At 46.1% G+C, this 24808-nt stretch overlaps 2 protein-coding genes across 5 annotated transcripts in view; both read left to right on the top strand.

The window, feature by feature from the left end:
- The window catches only part of LOC119458016 (uncharacterized), a 210529-nt gene that overhangs the window by 40075 nt on the left and 145646 nt on the right, over window positions 1-24808 (top strand). The window lies entirely within an intron of this gene.
- On the top strand, window positions 6029-22995 carry LOC119459515 (insoluble matrix shell protein 4-like). The gene is made up of 5 exons (XM_049670637.1): window positions 6029-6137; window positions 6567-6648; window positions 11867-12283; window positions 19897-19998; window positions 22720-22995. The coding sequence occupies exons 2-5, from the start codon at window positions 6573-6575 to the stop codon at window positions 22818-22820; spliced, it is 696 nt and encodes a 231-aa protein (XP_049526594.1). The 5' UTR covers window positions 6029-6137; window positions 6567-6572; the 3' UTR covers window positions 22821-22995.

Below are 24808 nucleotides of genomic sequence, written 5' to 3'. Positions count from 1 at the left end.
ATAGGTCAGCAAACTGAAATTTATGGGTGGTCCAACTAAAATTTGAGGTTGGCAAACTTTCTAGGTGTGGCCTAAATTGAAATTTGTGGGTGGGCTAACTTAAATTTATGCGTGAATCAATCTAAAAATTATAGGTGGGCGGCGGGCCCACTTGACACTCGAGGCTAGGCCAACTTAATTTGTGGGTGGGCCAACTTGAAATTTGAATGGGCCAATTTGAAATTTGGAGGTGCTGCAACATTTGTGGGTAGGCAACTTGAAATCTCGGGGTGGTCCAACGTAAATTCTAGGGTCAGTCTGCCCAAATTTGGTGGTGGGCCAACTTGAAATTTAGGGTTGACGAAATGAAATTTCGGGGTAAGCCAAATTAAAATTTGCAGTGGCCTAAATTCAATTTGTGGGTGGGCTAAGACAAAATTTTTGGGTGGGCCAATTTTATTATGGGGGTGAGCAACTTGAAATTGTGGTTTAGACAACTTTCTTTTGGGGGTGGGCCAACTGAAATTTGTGGATATGCTTACGCACACTAAGACAAATCCACTGGAGTGGCCGCATTCTTTTTCCATTGAAGTATACCTTATTCCAAATAAATTGTGTTTGCAGAATTCTTTATTTTTATTTCCCTTCTCCAAACATAAACAGTAAGTCATTTTGTTTCATCAGAATTATAGACTGCCCTCAGGCTCCGGTTTGTACTTGCGTCATCTGGCATCGTTTATGAAATATTCCAACAGACTACAAAATAATTACTTCTCAGCGCTGTTATTTGTTGGAACCTTTCTGGGTGGTCTTTAGTATTTTGACCTTGTCATGTTTTAACAAAGACAACGCATGGCTACAGATTTGCTTAGGTCGATCGTTATCTGCTTTTGCTCTGTTGGGTTTTGGCTGAAAGCGACTAAGGCAATTTTATGCTAAACACAACGTGACCCTTAAATTCAAATTCAAAGAAGTTATTAAAATATTGTTAGCTTATTCAGAAGGAAGAATTAGAGGAAACGGATCCTATACTTCGTTTCATACACAGCATTTAACGAAGACGATGACCTGCCGCTATTCAGCAAGACGACATTATGGAGGCTGTTGCATGACATCAGTGTCACTTTTGAAAACGAAAACGACAACGAGAGCTGGTGCTCATCGGATGCGACGACATAATCGCCTAGCGTTGGAGGGGCTTGAGAGCCATCAAGAGTTTCCGGAAGCAGGACAGGTATGCAGCACACTTTATAATTTTGCGAAGTGCACGTTGAGTTCTTTTGCCGTGTATTTTGGCACTCGGAAATAGAAAACAGAATGTTTATGCACTTGAATGGCGGCGATATAGCAGCATGTGCTTTACTTGGTGTTTTAATTGTTGCTTGCGCACTGGCGCGGGGACAAATTTTTGTGGCTATGCAGGTAAAGCTAGAACAGCGAGGTATCTGCTTCCATAAAACGCACTGTTCGAACATGCTCACGAGCGAGATACGCCGGCCCGCAAGCTGGCGTTTCTTTCTCGTAGTTTCAAGCGCAGAGCCACAGAAAGCTGTCCCCGGTAGTTTCAGGCGTTTTGTCGTTGTTAACAAAATTTCAGCTACGGTATAGAGAAATATTTTTATCCCATTTTGCCACAGGGCAATCATTTACCAGGATGAAACGTGTGTAAATGCCCGTTGTACCAAGTAGCAAGAATGGCAAGACAGCAAAGTGGCATCAACTAAGAACGCCTTCCTAAGGGGCCTAACAACGGGTCCAGCAGCGCTATCCGGAAAGGGAGGCCACCTGATCCTTGTGCACGCAGGAAGCAGTGACACTAGAATAATAACGGTGCAGCAGACTTCTTCAGCACCAGGAAAGGCAGTAATGTGGGCTACCATTCGGAGATGTACGGCACACACGTCGAACACGGGTTTACCACTATACTGCTGCCCCCTGCCAGTAGCGTCATTGCTATGGATAATGCGCCGTACCTTAGTGTCGCTCTAAAAAAAGTGCCCACAGCGTTGACATGAAAAGGTGACATACAAGCATTGGCTTAAGAGAATTGCTTGGATTTCAGATATCGTTCGTGCCGAACTGTTGGAACTTTCAAAGAGAGTGAGCGCGTCCTACGCTGGCAGTGTGTACCGTATAGACAATGTTGCTGCTCAACACGGTCATGAAGTGTTAAGACTCCCTCCATACCACTGTGAATTTAACCCAATCGAGAATCTATGGGGTGCCATTAAAGGCCACGTAGCCATGGCCTTTCACGCCTTCTTTCAGTCTTGCATCGAATCGGCCATTCAAGCTATGAGGATCAGCAGGTTAAGCTCCATTCGGCACCATGTGTAGTGACCATAGGTTAGTGAGGTCTAGGATTTGTCTCAAATTGAAGAGAGAAAGAGTACAATTAGTCAAGAGGAAACAGGCCAATCTAGACGCAGCAAGGGTAGAAGCAGACCAAGCAGGAAATTCAGCATAGTGGAAAGAAGAGGATCCTTACGCTTTTCGTCCGGCATATCAGCGACGTTGATGGTTGACATGGATGCGAGGGGCGTTGACACTGAAGCCACATCGGAAGGTATGGGTGATCGGGAAAGCGCATCGACGTCATTGTGCTTCCTGCCCGATCGGTAGACAACGCGGACGTCATATTCTTGTAAGCGAAGTGGCCATCGGCCGTGGAAACCTGACGGATCTTTCAACGAGGACAGACAGCAAAGGGCGTCGTGGTCGGTAACAATGTCAAAGGGGCGCCCAAAGAGGTTTGGACGAAATTTGACGAGAGCCCAAATAATGACCAAGCACTCCTTTTCTGTCGCATGGTAGTTGGCCTCGGCCTTTAAAGTGCGGCTCGCATATGCGACAATGTACTCGTCGTAGCCGTCTTTCCGTTGCACTAGGACTGCACCTAGTCCGATGCCGCTGGCGTCCATGTGTACCTCTGTGGGCGCTGTTGGATCATAGTGTCGAAGAATCGGTGGAGATGTAAGTAGGCGACGTAGTTGCTTGAAAGCTTCATAACACGAATTTGACCACGCGGAGATGCCGTTGCAAGCGATAAGCAAGTTGGTCAGTGGTGCGATGATAGTTGCAAAATTGTGCACAAAACGCCGAAAATAAGAGCAGAGCCCTATAAAGCTGCGGGGTGCCTTAAACGTAGTGGGTATCGGAAACTCTGCGACCGCGCGAAGCTTGGCTGAGTCGGGAAGCACGCCGTCCTTCAATACAACGTGCCCCAATAGTGTTAACTTGCGGGCAGCAAAACGGCACTTTTTATGTTGAGTTGGAGGTCGGCAGAGGTGAGGAAAGTCAGTATCCCACGCAAGCGAACGTGATGCGTCGGGACATCTGGCGAAAACACGACGATGTCATCAAGGTAGCACAGTCATGTTTTCCACTTGTAGTTATGAAGGATGGTGTCGTCGATTTGCATGTCGTCGATTTGCTCATTAATTATTTGTCGCTCGGCTGCCGACACGCGGTATGGCCACTGGCGTAATGGTGGATGGGAACTAGTGTGGACGTTCTGAGTGACGGTCCTCGTACATGCCAGGGATGGTTGGTCGCAATCAAACGACGAGCAAAAATTCTGAAGAAGCGCGAGGGCTTGCTGGCCGTACGGAGGTGGCAGATCGGCGTCCAAGAGAGATTCAATAACGTCTAGCGACGACTACGACGACGACGATGATGATGAGGTGCACAGCACGGGAGAAGTGAGGGCGTCGAGCTGATAACAGGCCGTGTCGTCGGAAGTATGGAGAATGTGAAGCGGGTCATGGGGCTGAATACGACCGAATGATTCTCCACGATGTAAGGTCACAGCGTATTAATGGTTACACACAAGCATTGCACCTAATCCAGATACAGTGTTCAGGACAGCAAACGGGAGAGGTAGAGCCTTGCGACATAGAAAAATAGGCGACGGTGTAAAAAGTACCTGAGCGTCTGGCACCGTGGAGCAAGGTATGGGCAGAAGAACCGACGTTTCGGGTAGTATATCAGTATCAGATACAACGATGAGCATGGCGCTTTACTCGCATAAGGGTCAGGCATCGGGGCATCGGAAAGCGGGAAAAGCGCTACTTCGGCCCGGGCACTGTCGATGATGGCACGATGGTGAGACAAGAAATCCCAGCGGAGAATGATGTCATGTGAACATGAAGACCGCGCGAAAATTCAGCAACATAGAAAAGGCCGTCAATGACCGCCCTTGCGTTACATTGAGCAAGCGGTGCTATATACTGTGCACTCGCAGTGCTCAGAAGCAAACCAGACAACGGCGTGGTGACCTTGTTGAGCTTACGACAAAACTTTTCGTCTGACAGAAACTGCTGACCCACTTCCTGGGGCTGCAGTTTGGGGTTCCTTCGACCAAAACGTCCAGTAAATTGTGTGGCGACTGTGCATCCCTTGTAGAAGTCGCGAAGCTGGCAGTTCGTGCCTGCGGAACTGCAGTAACTAGTTTCCCTCGCTAGGTGACTGGCAACGATGTAAGGGGGAACCGAGTGGTGACGCGGTGACGGAGAACAATGGTTGCCGAAAGGGCATCGAGGAGACGGCGAAAACTCTGGGTTGGGATGCATGGAAGGCCCGGTAGCATCGTGGGAATAGGCAAATCCAGGCGTTGCAACAGCAGAGTTAGCAGGTGGCACGCGACGATGGCAGAAGTGCGCGAAGTTGCATTTTTCATCTTTGCAGAACTTCGTTCGTTGACATGGAGCACCACGCGAACTGTTCAGCGACCGGGGGCGTGTGTTCCTGTCCGAAGTATTACAAGCCCTTGTCGCTGCATACAGCACTGTTCATCGCAAGTCTACCACCTACCATCCGCAAACGAACAGCTTGAGAGAGCGGTTCAACCGCACACTCGGTGACATGTTGACTATGTACGTGGCTTCGTATCAAAGTAACTGGGACACTATTTTGCCGTTCGTATAACATATGCCTATAACACGGCCACACAAGCTACCACTGGCTTTTCGTCATTTTTTCTGAAATATGGACGAGAGCCCTCGTGTACAATGGACATGCTGCTCCCATACCGACCCGACCCTTCTGAATGCACGTAGTGTCCGAAGCCGCCAAATACGCAGAGGACTGTAGGCAGCTCGCTCGTACCCTTGCCACTCAAGGTCGCCAAAAGCTGCGGAATGACAGTGGCGTGCCTACACCACGTTTTCCGACTGGTTCTCTTGTTTGGTTGTGGATCCCACCGCACAGCCCTGACCTTTCAACCAAACTTCTTGCACGCTATGATGGCCCCTACCGCGTCATAACCCGTACATCCACTGTCAACTACGTTGTCGAACCTGTGACGCCATCACACGACCTTAGACATCGTGGGCGTGACACGGTTCATGTCAGGCGACTTACGCCATACTATGACCCCCTGATCCTACCTACGCCGTAAGTCGCCAGGATGGCTCATCTTCTCTCCCGGGGGCCATTGTAGTGAATAAGAGGACGAAGAACCGCTGATGCGTCTGTCGCTGTGCGCGCGATCAGTGTTCGTAGACTACCAGTGCGACTTTAGTGTCTTGTAATAAATCGTCGTATTACAATGGTAACCTTCGTAGTTTGTGTTAGTTTCTCGTCCAATACCTTTACACCACGTTAGATTAGTACCCAAACCGGTTTGGAAGATTTCAAACGCTTTCTTAAAACGTAACCTTTAAAGCAATTTTTATTACCTTGATTGATAAGACGCCTTTATTTGTTTCTTCTTAGTTCTCTTTTATTCTCTTTCTGTGCACGCTTCTCTCTATATGCTGTACTGTATACATGACACTTGCATCAGCAATGAACATTTTTTCGGATGTCAGCGCCATGTGTGCCTTTCTTTCTTTGTACCAGTCGTCCACGCTGTGTTCGTTTCGTGAAGAATTACCAACTTGCTCAAGCGCGCACACTTCATTGCTAAATCATGCTGTCATTTCCTTTTGTTCTACTTTGTAACACAATCGTATATTAATTTATATGCTCCTGGTATCGATGGAGTAAGCAAGAAAAAAGTAGAACAATTGCGCTTTTTCCTCGCGTGTCTCACCAAAAGCACAGGACTTCGTTCACCCGCTGTGGGTAGGAAAGACAAATCACTGTCTACGACCCACGCAATATAGGCCCCACCAGCTGTTATTTGAGAGATACGTGCTTGTGTTGAACAGAGGAAGGTAAGGTATTTCGCTTCACATATTAATTTGCAGCTTACAAGCACTGCGGTTGCGCTTGTTTGGCCAGTTCCATAAAATGTATTTTTTGGAGTAGTAGCGATTTGTTAAAATTTATGAATTGCAGAAAAATTCCTACACCTAAATTGCGCAGCAAATACCAGTAGAGAAAACACTCCCACTTTTGGTAAATTACGGACTCTTTTATTGATAAGAAGAGGGTTCTATGTAGAAATGGTATAGGCCGAAAACAAATATTCAAAGTGCGGTCTTTGAGACAAGTTCTCGAAGACCCTAATAGTGCATTGTACCAAGCATGTATTAGCGTTTGGTTGCCATGTATCCTGGTAGGTGCTGTTACTACTCTATTTAAAACGTTTTTACGTCGACCCTCATCTAGGGAGAGTTTAATATATTTGGATATCTTTGCAGCCAACAATGACCAGAAAATATATTCTCTTACTTTCACTGTTGCTTGCGTATCTGGTAGTCGTCACCTCCGCCAAAAGAAAAGGTAAGCCTGAATTTTTTTCTTTACATATATTCCATCAATGCAGAGAGTATGTCCCATGTGCCTTGCGCCAAGTTATAAAAAATGAGTTTATGAGCACCGGCTATAAACAGCGGCGTGCAAATGCATGCATTTTAAGTGTTATTTTCAATATTGTTTTGCGCACATCCGGAATAAATTTTCTGTTACACCGAAGCTGTTAGCCTCCACTTGGTCGGCATTTTTTTCCGCGTCCATGGGCAAAAAATTGGAGGCCGCTTAAGCTTCGCCTTTAAGAGTGGAACGCGATATCGTTATCAGGCCCCCCTTCGCATCGCATTTTTCATTATGAGTAGGCTTCACTGCAACGCACAACTTAGGAAAGCCCGCTTACAAAAACCAAGCTTACACCGATCCCCTTAAAGTAGGCTTCACTTCTAAACACAAGTGAATTGTTGGGAAGACTTTTTTCCAGGGGCAATATAAACCGTCTTGTGTCAAAATGTGAAGGCCCTAGGACATTTTTTATCGTTTATTAATTGTTTCGCTGTTGCCCCGAGGAGCTCCCGTATCCGATACGCATTCGGCAGGCTAATTCGCAGTTTGACCTGCCGAGGAGGCGACAACCATCTGAATGGGGTTTTAACGCGATCGCGTTAAGGGCCCCGTTTCGCAGAAAATCCGGCGTCTGTGTCTGCGTACGGCAGTCCGCGGCCAAGAAAATCTCGCAGGCCCTCCGCGTGGCTCAGTGGCACTGGTGAACTAATTGAATTTCTCAAAGTAAAATGCATCAGAAAAATTGTGAAGTACGACTAACCACAACCTACAGACATGATTAGCGTCGGATTGTAATTTGAATAGATGAGAAAACATAATTTTGGTACGCGGAAACCAGAACAGAAACCCTTTTTCTAGCATTGATACAGCGGCGCGCACCAAGTCGGAGGTCCTTGCAAAAACGAGATCGAGATGGCACTCACCTCGGCAGCGGCGCACCCAGGCAAACGTACAGAAAAAGGGAAGCTGCAGTTGCCGGGAAGCGTGGCAAACAGCCAGGGATCTTTGAGTGCTATCGCGTTCCACTCTTAAAGGCGAAGATTAAAAGTGAGCGAGTGAAATAACTTTATTTAGGTCCAGAGAAGACGCAGGGGAGACCCCGTGTCCCCCGGCTAGTCCCACGTAGGGACCGCCAAGCCGAGCTTGACGGCCCGATCGCGGGCACTCTGGACGGCCAGGGTTTGGTCGTTGAGTTTGGGGCTGCCCAAAAGCTCAGCCCACCTATCCTCGCTGAAGGCGGAGCCGATGGCTTCACACTCCCACAACACATGGTTCAATGTTGCCGTTAGTCCACAGGCTGGGCAGTCCGCACTAGGATACCTTTCAGGGTATATAGCACCCTGCCTTATGCACCCTGCATAAGGCAGGGTGCGGGAAGGGGAATACCCATCTTGACAGATAGTAATGCTTGGTGATCGCATTATACGTCAGCAATGGTTCCCCGCGGATTAGGGGGACTGCGGAGGCGGCACGGTCAGTGAGTCCTCGCGCAGCCTCGTGCGCGCTCTCGTTAGGGTTAGAGGGAGAGCCCTCATTCGACCCCAAGTGAGCGGGAAACCAAATGAGAGAATGCGGAGAGATACTTTCAAGGTTTGGAGAATACGACGGGCCTGAGGGGAAACCATCTCGGTTTGGTAGGCCTTAATGGCCGCTTTGAAATCGCTATATATTGCCTCTCTGCGACCATCGAGCAGAGCCAGCGCGATTGCAACCTGTTCGGCTACCAAGGGCTTCGAAGTGTGTAATGTCGCGCAGCAAGTGATCCTGGAATTAGAGTCGACGATGGAGACTTAACAGGCCAAATTTTTCGCAAGTAACCTACCCGGCGCGCGCCGCAGATGTATGGTAGAAATGCTTGAAAAAGGGTTCGTGTTTGAGTTTTCTCCTAACAGAATTTTGTTTTCTCATACATTCAAATCACAATCCGATGCTATCATGTCTGTAGGTAGAAGTTAAGTCGTACTTTACAATTTTTCTGACAGATTTTACTTTGAGAAATTCAATTAGTTCACTAACGCCTCCGGGCAAGGCGGAGGAGGGCCTGCGAGGCCGCGGTGGCTCGGGAAGGTTTTCGTAGCTGTGGACAACGGCGCCCACGCACACGCCTACGCCGACACCGACACTAACGCCGGATTTTCTGTGACATGGAGTCCTTAACGCTGTCGCGTTAAACTGTGGTCCGATCACGGAGGTACTGCAATACCAGACCTGAACCACGGTGGAAGCGAAGCAGGTTAAGCAAACCACTAAGCAAAGTGAAGTGAAAAGTGCATACATTCATTGGAATACCGCATACAGCATGCAGAACAGGATTCGTCCAAATAAAGAAAGCATCCGAACCGCATATTTGATTACTAGCCCGCGAGAAATATTTGAGGGGCGTTCCATGCCACTTCTGAATGCAGGCGTCCGTGGCGTGGTGATTTCAATATCGGGAGGTCCTTGCAGTACCGGAGGTCCTGTGTTCGAATCCTGCCCACGAGCACATCTAATAATGTTTCTTTTTATATTAAGCAGTACTTTACAAAGTCACGAAGCCGTTTGAAGCTATAAGGACGAAGTTTAGGCAAATACATGTACTTCTCGAAAGTTACCATGCTGGCGTAACCGCCCCGATTGCAGTGCGCGTAGACACTCCCGTTGGACCACTGCTATGGGATAGGCTACGCAGAGTTAGGGCTCCCGACCAAGAACAGGGTACACAAAGCGATTATCACATCTACTATTGTAAAGTAAGAAAACATTTTATACACCGATCACCAGCTGCAGTGGTTTTGCGGCAGCGTCGCTGGACATCCATTTTCGACGGGCTGTGATGCCGAGGAAACTCTTTTTCGCAAAGTTGCCTCTCCTATTTTAGGGGATATTTGAAAATGGAAAATATTTGAAGCCAGGCCCGTAGCCAGGAATTTTTCTCACGGGGGGGGGGGGGGGGGGGAGGAGGTCGGCATTTGCCGAAGGCCTTGACTATGAAAGGAAAGCACCTATTTTTCAGTAAATAATTTCGGTCAAAATCGCGGTGTGTAAATTACGTGACCTTTTAAATACTATTTAATTGTAGGCTTAATATTTTTCGTTTTGAGCTGAAGCTGCCTAATAGTATAATATATTTATACGGACGATTCGCTCATTATATTTGACTAATAAAAAAATTGCGTACCTTGCACTGCAGGCGCAATGCTAAAGAGACAGCGGAGCTGATGGGCACCTAGTTATGTCTGGCCTTTCGGCTAGGCTAAGCACTATAGCAAGTCATCCCCTAGCATTTTCCGTAATTTATTGATTATTGATTGATTGTCGATTAGCAATTGATTGGCTATCGATTGGCTATCACAAGGTATTGGCTACGTATTTGGGCTAAGCTTAGCACTGCAAAGTAATCCCGAGCATTTCCCGAAATTTATTGATTGATTATCGATTACCTATTGATTGACTATCGCAAGGTATTGGCTACGTATTTGGGCTAGGCGAAGCACTACCAAGTCACCCACAGCGTTTTCAGGAATTTATTTGTTCTTTTATCGATTATCGGTTAGCTATTCATTGGCTATCGAGTGGGTTGAATAAAATTGGGTTGGAATGCATACGGTAGGCATTACCAAATCCTGACTGGCAGCTTACCACTGTCGTTGAACAGAAAAGTGTACAATCATTGTATTCTATCGGTGCTAACGTATGGGGCAGAAACTTGGAGGTTAACAAAGAAGCTCGAGAACAAGTTATGGACCGCAAAAAGAACTATGTAACGAAAAATGTTAGGCCTAACGTTAAGAGACGGGAAGAGAGCTATGTGGATCAAAGAGCATACGTGGATAGCCGATATTCTAGTTGACATTAAGAGGAAAAATGGAGCTGGGCAGGCCATGTAATGCGTAGGATGGATAACCGGTGGACCATTATATTTACAGAATGGATGCCAAGAGAAGGTAAGCGCAGTCGAGGAGTGCAGAAAACTAGGTGGGTTGAGGAAGTTAGGAAATTTGTAGGCGCAAGTTAGAATCACCTAGTGCAAGACAGGGGCAATTGGAGATCGCAGGGAGAGGCCTTCGTCCTGCAGTGGACATAGATATTGGCTGATGACGATTATGAAAGATGGTTTGAGGCGCATTATCAGACGGGCACATCGAGATATACTGGCGTCTGTGCTGTGTAAATCGCGGTGTCCCGACTCAAATTGCGCCGTAAAACCATGTTTCATAATTTTGAAGTGTCGCAGGCATTTTTTACAGGTGAAAGCGAAAGCCACGCAAAATATAGCATACCGCAGACGACCAAAAGTTGTGTTTAGGTTGTGCGTTAGAACGTAGCTTTATAGGAAATATAAAAGTAAGAATTGTAGATATCTTTGTCATCTAACTAATGAAAACAGTAGCATTATTCCAAAAGCTCCTTGGAGCAGCCATGGTTTTACGGCGCACGAAATGCTGTACTTTGAGGAGAAATAAGAGCGCTGCATTAAGCTGGGGCACTCACTTTACTTGATGCATGTTATTCTGTACAGGCAATTGGGTATACGTGCTTTTGATTTGCTAGATATCTTATTATATGTTATTCCAAAACGTTTTATGCGGCATTCCTCAGATAATTCCTTGCGAAACTTTTTTTGCTTGCTTTTACGGGTTTGGGGTGTCTGCCCGGCTGCATGGGCTGACAAACTGCAAAGCAGAGGAATATAGTTGTCGACGATAATTTAGGAAAATGAATATTAAATATTACCATAGCAACACTTGGTAAACAAAGGCGTGGCGCGCTTTTAATTGCTTCCGGTTAGGAACTCGCGGTATCACATTTCTTCGTTGCTTAAAAGTAGGAAATTTTACGTTGAATAAAATGTTGCTACTACACTAAAATTGGCGTACGTTGAGTCGTTAAGCTGGTTAACTAGGCTTAACTTTACCGCATTATCAAGCGTGTTTTGTTTTATCTAGTAAGCTTACCTTGCCACGAACATCTGATGGCTATAATTTTGTGAAAGCAAAGGCTTCACACTTTCTCTGTGCTGTAAAAAAGTTGTTGAAAAGTATAAAGAGCACTAATCCATTTTATTCGAATGCATTTCTGTGTTTTATACAAATGCAGAAATACGTGTTGAGATTTGCGCTCGGAGCAGGTGCTAAATCATTTAAATCGCTTGCATTAAATTTCGAGTCAAATCATGACCAGCAAGGGATCCTCTCTATTTCAGTTTACGACGACGACAACGATGACGATGATTACGAAGATGAAAACAGCTACAACAGGAAAAAACACAGGAACAAATACGACCATAGAAACAACAACAAAAACGAAGACGAGGACGATGATAACGGTGACTATAAAGGTCGAAACAGCTACAAGAGCAAGAAACACAGGAACAAATACGATGATGGAAACAACCACAAAAACGAAGACAGGGACGATGCTGACGGTGAATACAAAGATCGAAACAGCTACAAGGGGAAGAAATACAGGAACAAATACGATGAGCGAAACAACCACAAATACGAAGACAGGGAGGATGATGACGACAACAAAAAATATAATAACTGCCCTGTGCCTTTATGTAATAGAAACAAGAAACCTTGTTGCATGAAGACTTCCAGGAATTGTTACTGCAAATGTGGTGAGTGTTTCTGTATTATTGATAAAAGACAGTACCTGACCGCAACAACCGCAACACTTCAGGAAGTTTTGCAATGTCGTGTTTAGTAATACAGGACCGTACTTTAGATTAGTAATACCTATAACCTGTACTTGCATCTAGCACACAAATTGATTTTGCGAACGGGCAAAGAAGACCAGTGTTTTATTGTAATATAGGGACCTTTCTTTCACATAATGTTTAGTATTTTTAAACGCATTTATTACCTAATGTGTATAGAAGCTCATATAGTAAATCTACTAGCTAGTGATTACCTTGAATTTCCTGTGAATGAAGATCTTCATTCACACGCCCAGTGAAAAGCAAGGTCAGAGAAATTGAGTGCTTCTACACTTTGCATGAAGTCATCTTTCTTCCTTTGATGCTACAGTGATGTAACGCTCGCTAACAACATTTAGATCCGAAATAATTTATAATTTTCGCTGCTGGGCATTTTTAAACCTTAAAAATTATTCCCGACTCGCGCATCACAAGACATTGAACATTAGTTCGTTGTCTCACGACACGCCCAGAGTAAGCTAGCCATTAAACAGTCGCACTGCTGTTGCTCTTCAGAAAATCACCTAGTTTCCGTCTTTCTTCAATCTCTGCAATTTGCCCAGTGCCGGATGCTGTCCAGATGGCACTGCTGTCTTTCGCCTTTCCTCAAAATCTGCCGACGCCAGTCGCACGGGTTCCGAGTGAAACGAGATAATTTTATTGTGATAGCAAATGCATTGACGCTCCTGGGGAATTTCCGCTCTCATTGTCGAATTTCTGTCGTCGCCGTGATGTTCCATAAAGAAGTCGCAGTTTCGCCCGAAAGGTGAAACATCGATTGCGATAGCAAATTACCTGACACCCATAGGAAATAAGGATAGTACTTTTACTGGCCGTATCAACTTGTAAACATTCGCTAGCTAAGTATATTAACAAGCATGGTGTATAATGCCCCCCCCCCCCCCTCCCCTGGCGATGCCTCGCAACGCTAGGTGCCTCGCGTGTGACGGCGGAAGATGGTGCGCTTCCTGCTCGCTTTCCTCCATTTCGCGTGGGAGAGACTGAGCCGCAATCTTCGGCTCCCCTCGCACGCTTTCACTCGCGCATACCGTGTAGGGCGCGCGGTGATGGTGTTATCGCCCTTGGACTTTACACGGAACCTCACGGCGACGACGGCGGCTGCAGCAGAAATGCGCCTGGAGTGCCCATATAATTGCTATCGTAATTAAAGTCCAAGTGCGATAACATTGTGGCTGCGAACCGTGTGTTGTAGGTCCGAAAGACAGCCGAGAAGGAAGGCGGCTTAGTGCGGCGGCGTCTTGCATGCGCACCAAGGGGGTTGGGCGGATGAGCGCCGGCTCCTCGTGTGCGGAAGATAGGGCGGGGAGCGGAGACGTGAGCCTGCGCTAGAAGGGGAGCGGGGGGAAGGGAGAGGAGCAAGCAGATTGGCGCGCGTTTCTTATACTATACGGGGGCGGCTGTGGATGGCCCAGCTGAGACAGACAGACAGACAAAGAACTTTTATTCAGGTCCCGAGGAACTGCGTTTGGACGCAGTTCCTCAGGACCTGAATAAAAGTTCTTTGTCTGCCCAGCTGAGAACTTCTACGCACGACTTATCTTGGAGGTAATCTGCGGTGGTTACAAACGCTTCGCTCGCCTAGGAGTGGTGACTTCTTGTGCGCTGTGTTCCCCCGTGCCTACTTCGCGTTGATGCGGGAAGCAGCCCCAAAGGCAATTCGCTCGCCGCTCTCTGTTGCGCCAGTGTTGTCATAGTTATTGTTCACTGCCACTCAGTGAGATCTGCTCATGTGAGCCCACTCACGCGTGACTCCATGCTTGGTAACATAATTAGTAAGCGAATGTTCATTACAATTTTGCGACCAGCGAAACTACAAGTCCTGTGCCGTGTTGTTTTCTAACACCTTGCTATTACAATCAATGCTACGCTCTTCGGGCGAAACTGCGGCTGTTTCGGAACAGCAATAGACGCGCTCCTGATTATTACCTTCCTTGAATTCTACGCTTGCTCGAACCCCATAAGCAAAGCATTGCCCGATCTACGTTAACTTTCGAACGCATAAGTCCATGGCTGGTCTAAAGCACGCGCCTGCACAGACGCTAGACGCACGCTCCAGACGGGCCATGACACAGATGCACAGTTGCACAGCATGGGGTGATCACTTTTAACATTTACAAAATTTTCAAAAATTACCTGTGGCAGATAACATAATATTTGTCCTTGAGCTGGATTATTTGAAGGGGCGGACATTACTAACAGGAGAAATAGAAATACATATTCTACTACTTAACCAAAACTCTCTATTTACCGTCGTAATTCCTTTACGGCACATATTGCAATTTACGAATAGCAACGAGTGAGCTTGCAAGACGTAATCACTTGAAATGACTCTCCAGGGTAACACCAGTTTGGATATATTATTTCCCAAAATGTGGGACGAAATACATGGGCGTTCTAGTTATTTTTGTGCTTCAATACATGAAAGAACATTTTGTTAAACAAAGCTAATTGTAAGAACAGTGCATTTTTACGGCCAATTTCATGGCGCATTTGATGGGTGCGGTGGGGCAGTTTGATAGGGTGGGAGTGGCGGAGAAGGACGAATGTCAATAGTCACAATATGTGGCAGATTGAGAGTAACATGAGGGCAAATTCGACGGATATTTGCATTTCGACGGCGTTGAAGGTGTGGAATCCGTGTTTTATTAGTGGGTAGCTCACAGGAAAACATTCGCCAGACTCTCTGCAGTTGCCAAACATATCGTTCTTATAGCAATTATAAGCGCGATAAGCGTAATAAAATTCAATTCTGCTGGCTACATATTTAAGGAACAAAGAGCTGCTAAGAACAAGTCATTGGGCAGGACGTCTTTTGTCTCCGCCAAAAATATTTACACTTTTGGCAGCAGTTAATGATTTTTGTCGTGTACTCGTTTACCTGTAATCATATTATAGTAAATACAAAATGGAAACGTATTTGCTAAACAGTACAACAAGACGAAAGACTGAGCGCTGACTTACAAGGAAGTTTTTTGGCCACCAGAGCGCAATGTACTCACACTGTACGGCCAAAAAAGGACACCTAACGATATATATGAAAATAAAGATAAAATTTAAGGTAAAACGGTTAAATCAGCCTTAGAGTGTAGCTTTAGAGAGAATGCGCACTATTCAAGCTTGGTCAAGAACTAAGAAAATTAATTTCTTTTTTTTTACCTAGCAGATGAAGGCTAGTGACACATGTGGTAGCATCTCTCTTTACAAATATCATATAGTAAGTGCTCTTCTAGAAGCGTAAGGATGCCAGCAAATCACCTTTTGGTGCTTAAAGTGGCAGCTAACACTGTGCCCAGCGTTCAGTACCTTCCCCGATGGCTAGAACATTTTGGTGCTCAATTACGCAAGTTAGGACTGGTTCCCATAGCGTTACGGTGGCTGCGCGATCCACGTGATATCGAACATACAGTCGCCTGCGCTAAACAAAAGCTGCCTATTTGTCAGTGCCACAACAAGAATGATTTAGGTTAGGCGGTTATCTTGAGCGTAGAAAGCAATACAATCGCACGACGCTTTTTTTGCGATTATTTTTTGTGGACTTCCACAATTTCGCCCTTCAATAGAGACTCACTAAACAATATGTCAAAGCAAAGCTTGACTGCTGGTTTATCACAGAAAGTTTATTTTATACGCACCACCATGCCAGGCATATCTGAACAAAATTGTCGATAAAGTCTAATCCATGACCGCGGGTCCCAGTATGAAAAAAAAAAGATACTTCCATTATCTTCTCGCAGCAGCCGATGTCTCAGAAGCCTAGAATTGGCAAATTCGGAGAAGAGATCATCGCCCCTATGGACGGCAAAGTAGGAGCGTAAAGTTAATACCGCGCAAGAGCGCGTTATACCTTTGATACTGAGGAGCAACATACGGAAATACTTCCTTGTGACAAATTAACCTATATGTCTTCAAATTTTGAACGCGTCCAATAATTACCCTGCAAGAAATGCACTTAGGTCAGATAGCCAAATTGCTATGTGCGCTCCTACTCGTATGTCGGAAGCTTTGAATTCTGTCACCAGTAGAACCGATTATTTCGGTGTATGACTGGCTTGCTAGGAAGCATGACTTTTCGAGGACAAAATCACTTCATTGGCTTTGACTGCAAAAGAAATTACTTATTACGACGAGCGTAGACCTATACACTGAAGCGTCCACTTACTACGTCGCAGGCAATTTTGAGTCAGCTCCCATGCCATCTGTCACCACTGATAAGCTGAATTCATTCATCAAGGAGATGTTTGAATGGAGGCATTACCTTTCGGTAAAAACGAGTGCGAAATTTTCCGCAGCCGTGAACTCGTAATGCACCTCAGCAAGGTGGATGAACAGCATAACTATTCGCCATTGCTCCACCCACAAACAAATGGCCTTTCGGAGAACGTACCTGGCACTCCCGACTGGCACCTTTTATAGCAACTAATCTGTCAGCGACATTAAATACACGTTACATAAATAAAAAATAATGCGCGAGTAAGCAGACAGGGGAGGCTCGATTGACACAGCGAAAAAAAGTGCTGCAAAGATGGCGCTTCTTTGATGAGTTCTTGAAGCAGTACTTCCGAAACGGCCACAGCGTTAAAAAATCATTAAATTTATACTTGCCGTTAGACTACATTGTTAAAACTGACATAAATACAAAATGGCGCAATAAGTTTTATAGGATAATTTTTCTCACAGACCACTCAGAACAGCTACTTTGCCTTAGCGGCTATGGTGTTGCGCTGCTAAGCACTAGGTCGCGGGATCGAATCCCTGTCGCGGAGAGCGCATTTCGATGGAGGCAAAATGCAAGAACGCCCGCGTCCCGTTCATTGGGGGTACGTTACAGATCCCCTGGTGGTCAGAATTAAACCGGAGTCCCTTCCTGTGGCGTGCCTCATAATAAAATCGTGGTCTTGGCACGTAATACCCCAAGAATTCATTCAGAGCAGCTACATGCTGTGCCACAATGCGTTTCCAATGCGTAGGTTTGACATATATACGACGGCCCTTGACGCGTAGCACTCACTATATGTACTCTAAACATTAACGCAACAAACAATTTTATGACGTACGCCATCACACCACAATTGGAGTCAATGTCTTTATTTGCTGGTCCTGTGAATAACACGTGCTATCACACAACATCAATTTTGGCGTCGCAGTACAAAAGGGCAAGTATGGGCACTTGCCCCAGCAACTCCTACGTGACAGACCTGCTCAAAGTATGCATCGCAGAGACCTCAGTTACCGTGTTTCGGTTCACCCGCAAAGTCTACTTTTGTTATAATGAAGGAAGCTTTATCGTGGTCGACGTCACTGACCTGGTCTCGCAGCATTATTGTGGTGACGAGGTCCAACTACACGGCAGTACCAATTCATGGGAAAATAGCTTCTTGTGAGTTGCAAAGCACCGTTCTCCATTAATTAGCTGTTCGTGCAATCTCTCGTCTAAGCTACAATAAATGTAAAAAGAAAAGCAGCGTAAGTTTGTTGCCTCAAGAAGCGCCTATGACACCTGAACCGAAAGGAATCCCGGTTTTCCTTTGTCATACATAGCATGGCCAAGTATGAAGGAAACAGGTAGAGGCAGAGAACAGGACGTTTATAAAATGGATACTTGGATACTTGGTACAACAGCCAAATATTTCTGATAGGCTAATTCTTGGTTATTGATCTCATGTTTCGTGTGTGGAGCACATGCAAAACATGTACGCAACAAAACATCTGTTTGATTCCGGGAGTACAGCTAGCCTTTAATTTTTTTCATGGACTAGTGTCGGCGCACCAACTGTGCAATGTGGGTGGTGAATGAGTTATGTCAGCAACGCCAGAAAACGCGGGGTACTGGAGGAAAGCCAGCAGTACCAGAAGCAGTGACATCCGGGGCTGAGACGGGAGCAACAGCTGTAGGAGGCGCCTCACTGTAAGCAGCCTTCGGTCACTCAAGGGCGGTGCATCTGTCTATCTATCGGCGTCCACAATGTATGTAGGCGTGTGTCTCTACAACAAACCAAATGTTCCAAGGAAATGAGGGTGCAGAGCAGGCCGAGTGACATCACTCGTAGGTAGGGTATGTGGGCGCGGCCTCGGATAGGGCTTTAAATTACGGAACAGCTGCCAAAAACCGCACATATTCATGAGTGACTAGAAGCAGTAGAAGACAGTCCAAGGGATCAGAATTAATGGAGTGCCGTAGACGAACTCCACGCCCGAGACCCTATTTCTGACTTCAGAGTGCACCGGATACGCAGAAGGACAACATGCAGACGCTCTATCCATTTCGATGGCGCGCTATGAACAATCAGTGCTGACTTCGGGTGCGGGTGAAAACGATCCTATATGCAGTTGATCTGAGGGTGGCAATCGCTAGTTCCCGGTAGAGTCATGCCAAGCAAGTGGGGAAGCTCTGAGAAGAGCGCTGAGTACAGGTGCTATCCGTGGAGTGGTCATTCCGGTCGGGCATTGAAAATGGGCAACTGCAGTTCTGACAAAGGCCACCGGTATACGGTTGCAGCACAAATGTCGGGAAGCGGCGTTACTTCTAGCTACCAGGTAAAGCTGTCAATGCACCTGAACAGGTAACGAACGTTTTGACGTGGTGGTAGTGGCCTTATGATGTCAGTGAGGAGAATGTCGAACCAATTTCCAGGTTTGAGAAACTGCCAGATAAGAGGAATTTGGTACCAGTAGATTTTGGTACATTGGCCAGGTGCGCATGAATGCATCCAGTCGCGTACATCGGTGTTCAATACGGGGCCACATGTAGCGCGACGAAATAAGGCGCTGCGTGGCACGAACGCGAGAATGGACAAGCTGGTACTGTCCGGGTCAAGAGCGGTGGAGCTCATGTCGAAACCAAGACGTGGCGAGACGCCCGTTCGATTCCGGGAGTTATTCTTTCCTTTTTTTTGCTTCACGAGTAGCGCACGCCAGCTTCCACGCTTGCTGTCCCTGTGTCTAGGCCCGCATCCAGTCGGGTCACCCCTCATACCAACGGCGTTGCCGCTGCAATCTTTCAGAAAAATAGACAGATTTCCTAACGTTGTTTGAGCTAGGTTGTCATAATTGTACGTTTTTTCTTGTATCTTTTCATGTCCAAATGGCGTAGAATTACCTGTAACATTTAAGCCTCTTTTGTAGAAGAAATTAGAAGCATTTTCACAGGTCGTCTTGTCGGGATCAGTTTAAGAGCGCACGCATATTGAATACATGTTGCATTCTACATAATATGATTCTATCTCAAGGGTCATATTCGTAAAATTAGGTAGGATTGCCAGGTAGGAATCTCGGATGCAAATGTTATACCCAAAGAATTGGCTATTCTATTCATTAGCAAAATAACATGCAATCTTCTCCGGTGTTAAGTGGTGTCATCCATTAGAAGCTTTCCACCCAACACTGATTATTAAGAGAGATTACAGTAAACGGTTTGTGTCGTCAGGCCATTGCTAAATAAGGCACAAGCCTAATGTTTGCAATATACTGAAGGTCAATGAGATAATGAATAAAGAAGCTCTTTTTTCGTTTTGCAGTGTGGTCCGGTTTATTGTGTCAGTCCGTTTGGCCAAGAGTCTGCCGGCTGCCAATGATTGCAACATGCAAGAGAAAAGACGCATACGATATGTGCCATTGCGGTGAGTTCACGCTTCTTCATTATGGCTCGAAATTCTGTGACGAGGCCGCCTACAGCATGAGTGACGTGCAAATGGAGCCAACATAATACGAAGCTGCATTCTGCCCTAGTTACTGAATTGTAGAAGCAAAAGCAGTTTTGTGCGAGACACGCAGATAAGTGGCTTTCATCGTAACCGCATGGTTACAAAATGGCGCCTGAACTGAACCACTTAACAACTGAAGGGCCAGCTCTTGTCGTCAACTGGCACGCGCTGAGCGACGAGAGCTCAACTCCCTCCACCGTCAGTCTCCGCGGTGGCACGCAGTCGCGTCATGCTCGTCCCAGCCTAACATGTGCCACAGCACGCGAGGCGCGACTGCATTGAAAATTACACGAGTGCCGTCAGCAGAAGGTTCCATCTAAATCCCACATCTGAATCCCCCCTCCAAAACAGAAGAGAGAGAGAGAGCACCGGCCGATGCCTTAAAGAGACTGTGCATGGTCAGGCTTCATGTTGGGTACATGTGCTATACGACAAAATTACGTGGAACCTAGCAGGTATCCCGTTGCAGCCTCTGCGAACACTCGCGCAATCTAAAGCTAGCTGCTCATCTAGAGTAAGTCATGCGTCGAGCATGTGAAGGTGCCGCGTTTAGTCGTGATACGTTGAATACGCATGTTGGAGCACGGCTGGTCTGGAGCACGCCTCTCACGTTTGGAATGGAAACGCGCGCTCCAGAGAAGCCGTGGTTGGCGCGAACGGTGGGACAGATGAGTTGTGAAATCACACGATATGTATAGCGCGCTTTATGACGAAACGCGTGGCGCTTTCGGTTAATATGTTTGCTGCTCTGCTTTGCATAAAAAGCAGACTAATAACAACCCTGAGTTCAGTGATGCATCAGTGATAAAATAAAGCCGAGGAAATCGTTCAAGTATCGCATACTTTCTATGTTAACAAATTTTGAACGCGTCTTGTTGACTCATGCGTGTATGTCAATAACATTTCTGGACACTGCAACTTCAACCTAAACCGCATTTGTGAACTGCACAACTGCGTGTTTTGGCCACTGGCTGGGACGCGCCAAACGTAGCTCTAGCATTTCCTAACCACCTGCGTTAGCCCAGTTTACCGCCCGATAGTTCGGTTTCCCGTCATATTTACCGTCCTAAAATGTTCCGGTGTAGCCCGATTTACAAATTTTGAGATGTTGGGTTTTAGGTTGATTTCTACAGCGACGCTGTATACGGCTATCCCGGCAAATTTTCTACGTCCGTGCTTGTACACCATCGCTTCGACAAAGAAAATGTTTCGTCTCCAGAGGCAGTGTGATTTTGAGTTTCCGCGTAACGGAATTATGTTTTCTCGTATGTTGGAATTACAACCCGATGCTTGCAGGTTGTGTGTAAGTCGTACTTAACAAATTCTGTGACGCGCTTTGCATTGAGAAATTGAATTAGTTCAATAACGCAGTTGCGCCAGGTGGAGGGCTACAAGAATGAGGATATATGCTGCACTCCGGCACACCAGCGTGCCCGAGTGACGAACGTGTGCACGCGATGTATCTGTCCTTGATGAGCGGGCGCTCTGTCCGTTGCATGAGTCGCACAGCGTGTACTGCGACCGTAATCGTGAACGCGAGTTACGAGCGTGCATGCACGCCACGAACGTGCACCGCGACGTCGAAGCATCAACGGAAAGTGCGGGAACGAGGTCATGGCCGCTACACTGATCTCGACGGTGCGGCGCCTTGGGGTGGTGGCGCTTGTGTAACGTCGGCAATAGCTTCGCTGTACATACACTTTCACAGGGTTGAATGGAGGCGGAAATTTTTTTCGTTCTTCTAAGCAACAAAAGTGCTTTCTTTATTATTGTGCTCATATACCTTATATTACGACGTATAATGACTGATTTCGCCTAATTTTGCTAGGATACATTCAGTATTCCGATTGCGCGAAACGATGGGGGAAATGTTGTGGCTCAGCGTGGTTTTTCTTCACTGCCGCGTAACGTTCTAGAGCAAATTATATTTACCACATAAACTATTTTGTGGTCATTGGTATAAATGTAAACTTCTGCTTTTTTATCGTACCACTTCATGTACACTGCCTCTAGGAAACGCCCTGCTTTTGTAATTTTGAGCAGCACGCTACAGAAACAGCAAAAAGTATAAAGGAGCGCCCTAATTAATAAAGAAATAAAACAATAAATCGTTCCTGAATTGAGTGTGAGAAAAGCCTGTTTAGAATTTGCAATATTGCATCAAGTGTTGCTTTCCCTAAATTTTCCGTCTGAACACCTTATGTCCGTATCTATCATGAGTAATATTTGTCGCATTTTTGCAAGCGAAGTTTCAGTGTTCAAATGGAGATTAAATGTGAAGCCATCACTGTCGAAGTTTCACTGTGTGCTGACTGCCACCGATCGGTTTCCCGTCGGTCTCACCTTGTACACCTCCGAGGCGCCACGCTACCACTGCCACTGCAGCAAATCCTTCCTCAAGAAAACATTCTGCGATTCCCGGTAATCTGAAAGCGCGTCACTCCTTGTGCTCGGCAGCGGTCGGCTCGTGCGCTGCGTCACACCATGCCCTACCCACGTATAGTTCGAACATCTCCCAGAGATTCATGCCCAACGCTAAACATTGCTACCTCTTTAGGCAATTGGTTCTGCGGGCAAAACTGCGAAATGTTATAAGAAATGTTTCACTCTAGGATATATTTTTTCTTCGCCTCGCAGGTGCTGCAAAGGTTCAATTCCAGAGACAAATCCCGAGGACTTCCAGCGTCTATTCTCAATGTTCAAAGGCGTTGTCCCGAGCCTACCTGGGATTCCGCTAAATATTCTCGGCTAAGAAGGTTTATTGAGTAAATTTGCGTCCCTTCGTGGTTCCTTATATGCAGTGTTTTGCAGTGATTCACAAATATTTTGCATAGCGAGGAATTGCCCCGTCAAATGCATGAATAAACCCTTGTGTTTCAACCTAACCGTTGAAAACACCTTCAATGTTGAACCTAAAGAATGAGAGAGCGGCATCGTCATTAAAATAAGGAATAATCCCAGGAAGTAGTTGGCCATATTTACTGTATTGGCAGCGCGCAGAAGACAATGGCACATCGAAATATAAACACAAAAACAAGACACGGGATTTGCCGAGCGCTTGCCTTGTGTGCTCCTTTTTTCTATGCAGCACTGTCTGCTTTAGGTTACCGTCACAAATGTTGTTGTTCAACACGCCTTTCGCAATGCGACAACAGCTTTTCTTAGAAAATTACAGAGTGTGACCACGTAACCACGGGCATATGTATTCTTTGTAGAAAGAAATCATGTGTAGAATTTGTATTATTTGTAGCGTTTGTATTACTGCTAGAAAAGTTTTTATTCATCCGAGGATGAGTGTGAAGCTTGTGCGACGACTGTTACGTGGTCTGAAGATGACCACCGGATGATGACGACAACATCCTGACGTAAATGACGGAGATACAGACTCACAGACACCGAAAACCTAGTTTTGGGTTCCTCATAGCTATCGCAGTAAAGTGTTTCATTGCAATTGCAAAAATAAACAACAACCATATGTTACATGATTGCAAATTGTAGATATAAGGTGTCCTACAAATAAAGATACTGCTAATTATGCAACGAATCTACAACATCACAGTCCCCTTTTCATCTGCTTACTATAGGAACACCTATGGTCAGTGTTCACTCTATGCACTTAGGCACGAATTCATTCACAAATCAACCTTAACCTCACGCTATAAGGCGCACTTTTATAAGAGTACCAAAAAGAAAAGAATGAGAAAAGGCCAAGGTGCGTTTGAATAACCTGCCTTATTGAGTGAAAAAGTAGCTTTATATAAGGTGGCTTTGTCGTCATAAGGGAGGACCGTGGGAGCTAGGCTACGAGATTTTTTTTTTGGCCTCAGTCATTGACTCATTCAAATAAAAATGTTTGCCGCCACTCAAAACGATAATTATAAAAAGTGGAATGTAGAATAAAACCCGTTGTCGAACAGCAAGTGTAAATAACGATGAGTTTGTGCTGTTGTGCGTCCCTCGTCTGGCAACATGTGCCATCCTCTTCGTCTGTACGTGCGTGTGTTTGTGTGTGTCGGTGTGTTTGTTCGCGGTGCTGCATGGGTGTTGCGCCGCAGTTCATCGCAAGACAACCAGTAGTGTACTTTGTGTTATGGCTTGTTTTCCTTCTTTTTTTTTCTGTTAGAATGTTCTGTGTGCCGTGTGACTTGTCAAGAGGCCACCGGTATTTTGGGCTGGGGAGGAGGCGTTCAAGCGTAGCGAAATGCATGTGTGCAACCTTGGATGCTCTCCTTACGCAGCATGCGCGCGATAGTCTCATTCAACTCAGCAAGTGAGGAAGGCAGACGCGTTGTTTCTTCTTGCTATTGTTGACAGTCGGTTCCTATCTTTTCGTTCAGGACAAAAAGCAGAAAAATGGTGGCACGGGAGAACCGCAATCGTCTGGGCTCGCTGCGAGTGGTAGTATGGTGAGAATGTGCACTACATCTCGCTTCGAATAGCTGAACTTGCTCAGAAACTTGCCGTCGTTTTATACCTCGATATACATCGACGGTCTCTTAGCACAAGACGCCTGAGTACCAGCTGCCGGAGCGGCGCCATGCTCTCTGTTTCTGCTCGGCTTTCGCTTATAACCCGAGAAGGCCGATAGCTACCCTACACTCTACGCGGAGGCCTCATGAATTCGGCGCCCTGCGCCTTCCCATTAGTCTCTGCGAGTGACGGCGCCTGATATTCCTGTCACTGATTCTTTATTTACGAGGCTCAAACATGATCAACAATATTCGAA

The sequence above is a fragment of the Dermacentor silvarum genome, chromosome 7, assembly GCF_013339745.2.
Source record: "Dermacentor silvarum isolate Dsil-2018 chromosome 7, BIME_Dsil_1.4, whole genome shotgun sequence".
Classification (NCBI taxonomy): Eukaryota; Metazoa; Arthropoda; class Arachnida; order Ixodida; family Ixodidae; genus Dermacentor; species Dermacentor silvarum.
This window is presented reverse-complemented; position numbering and strand designations above follow the sequence as displayed.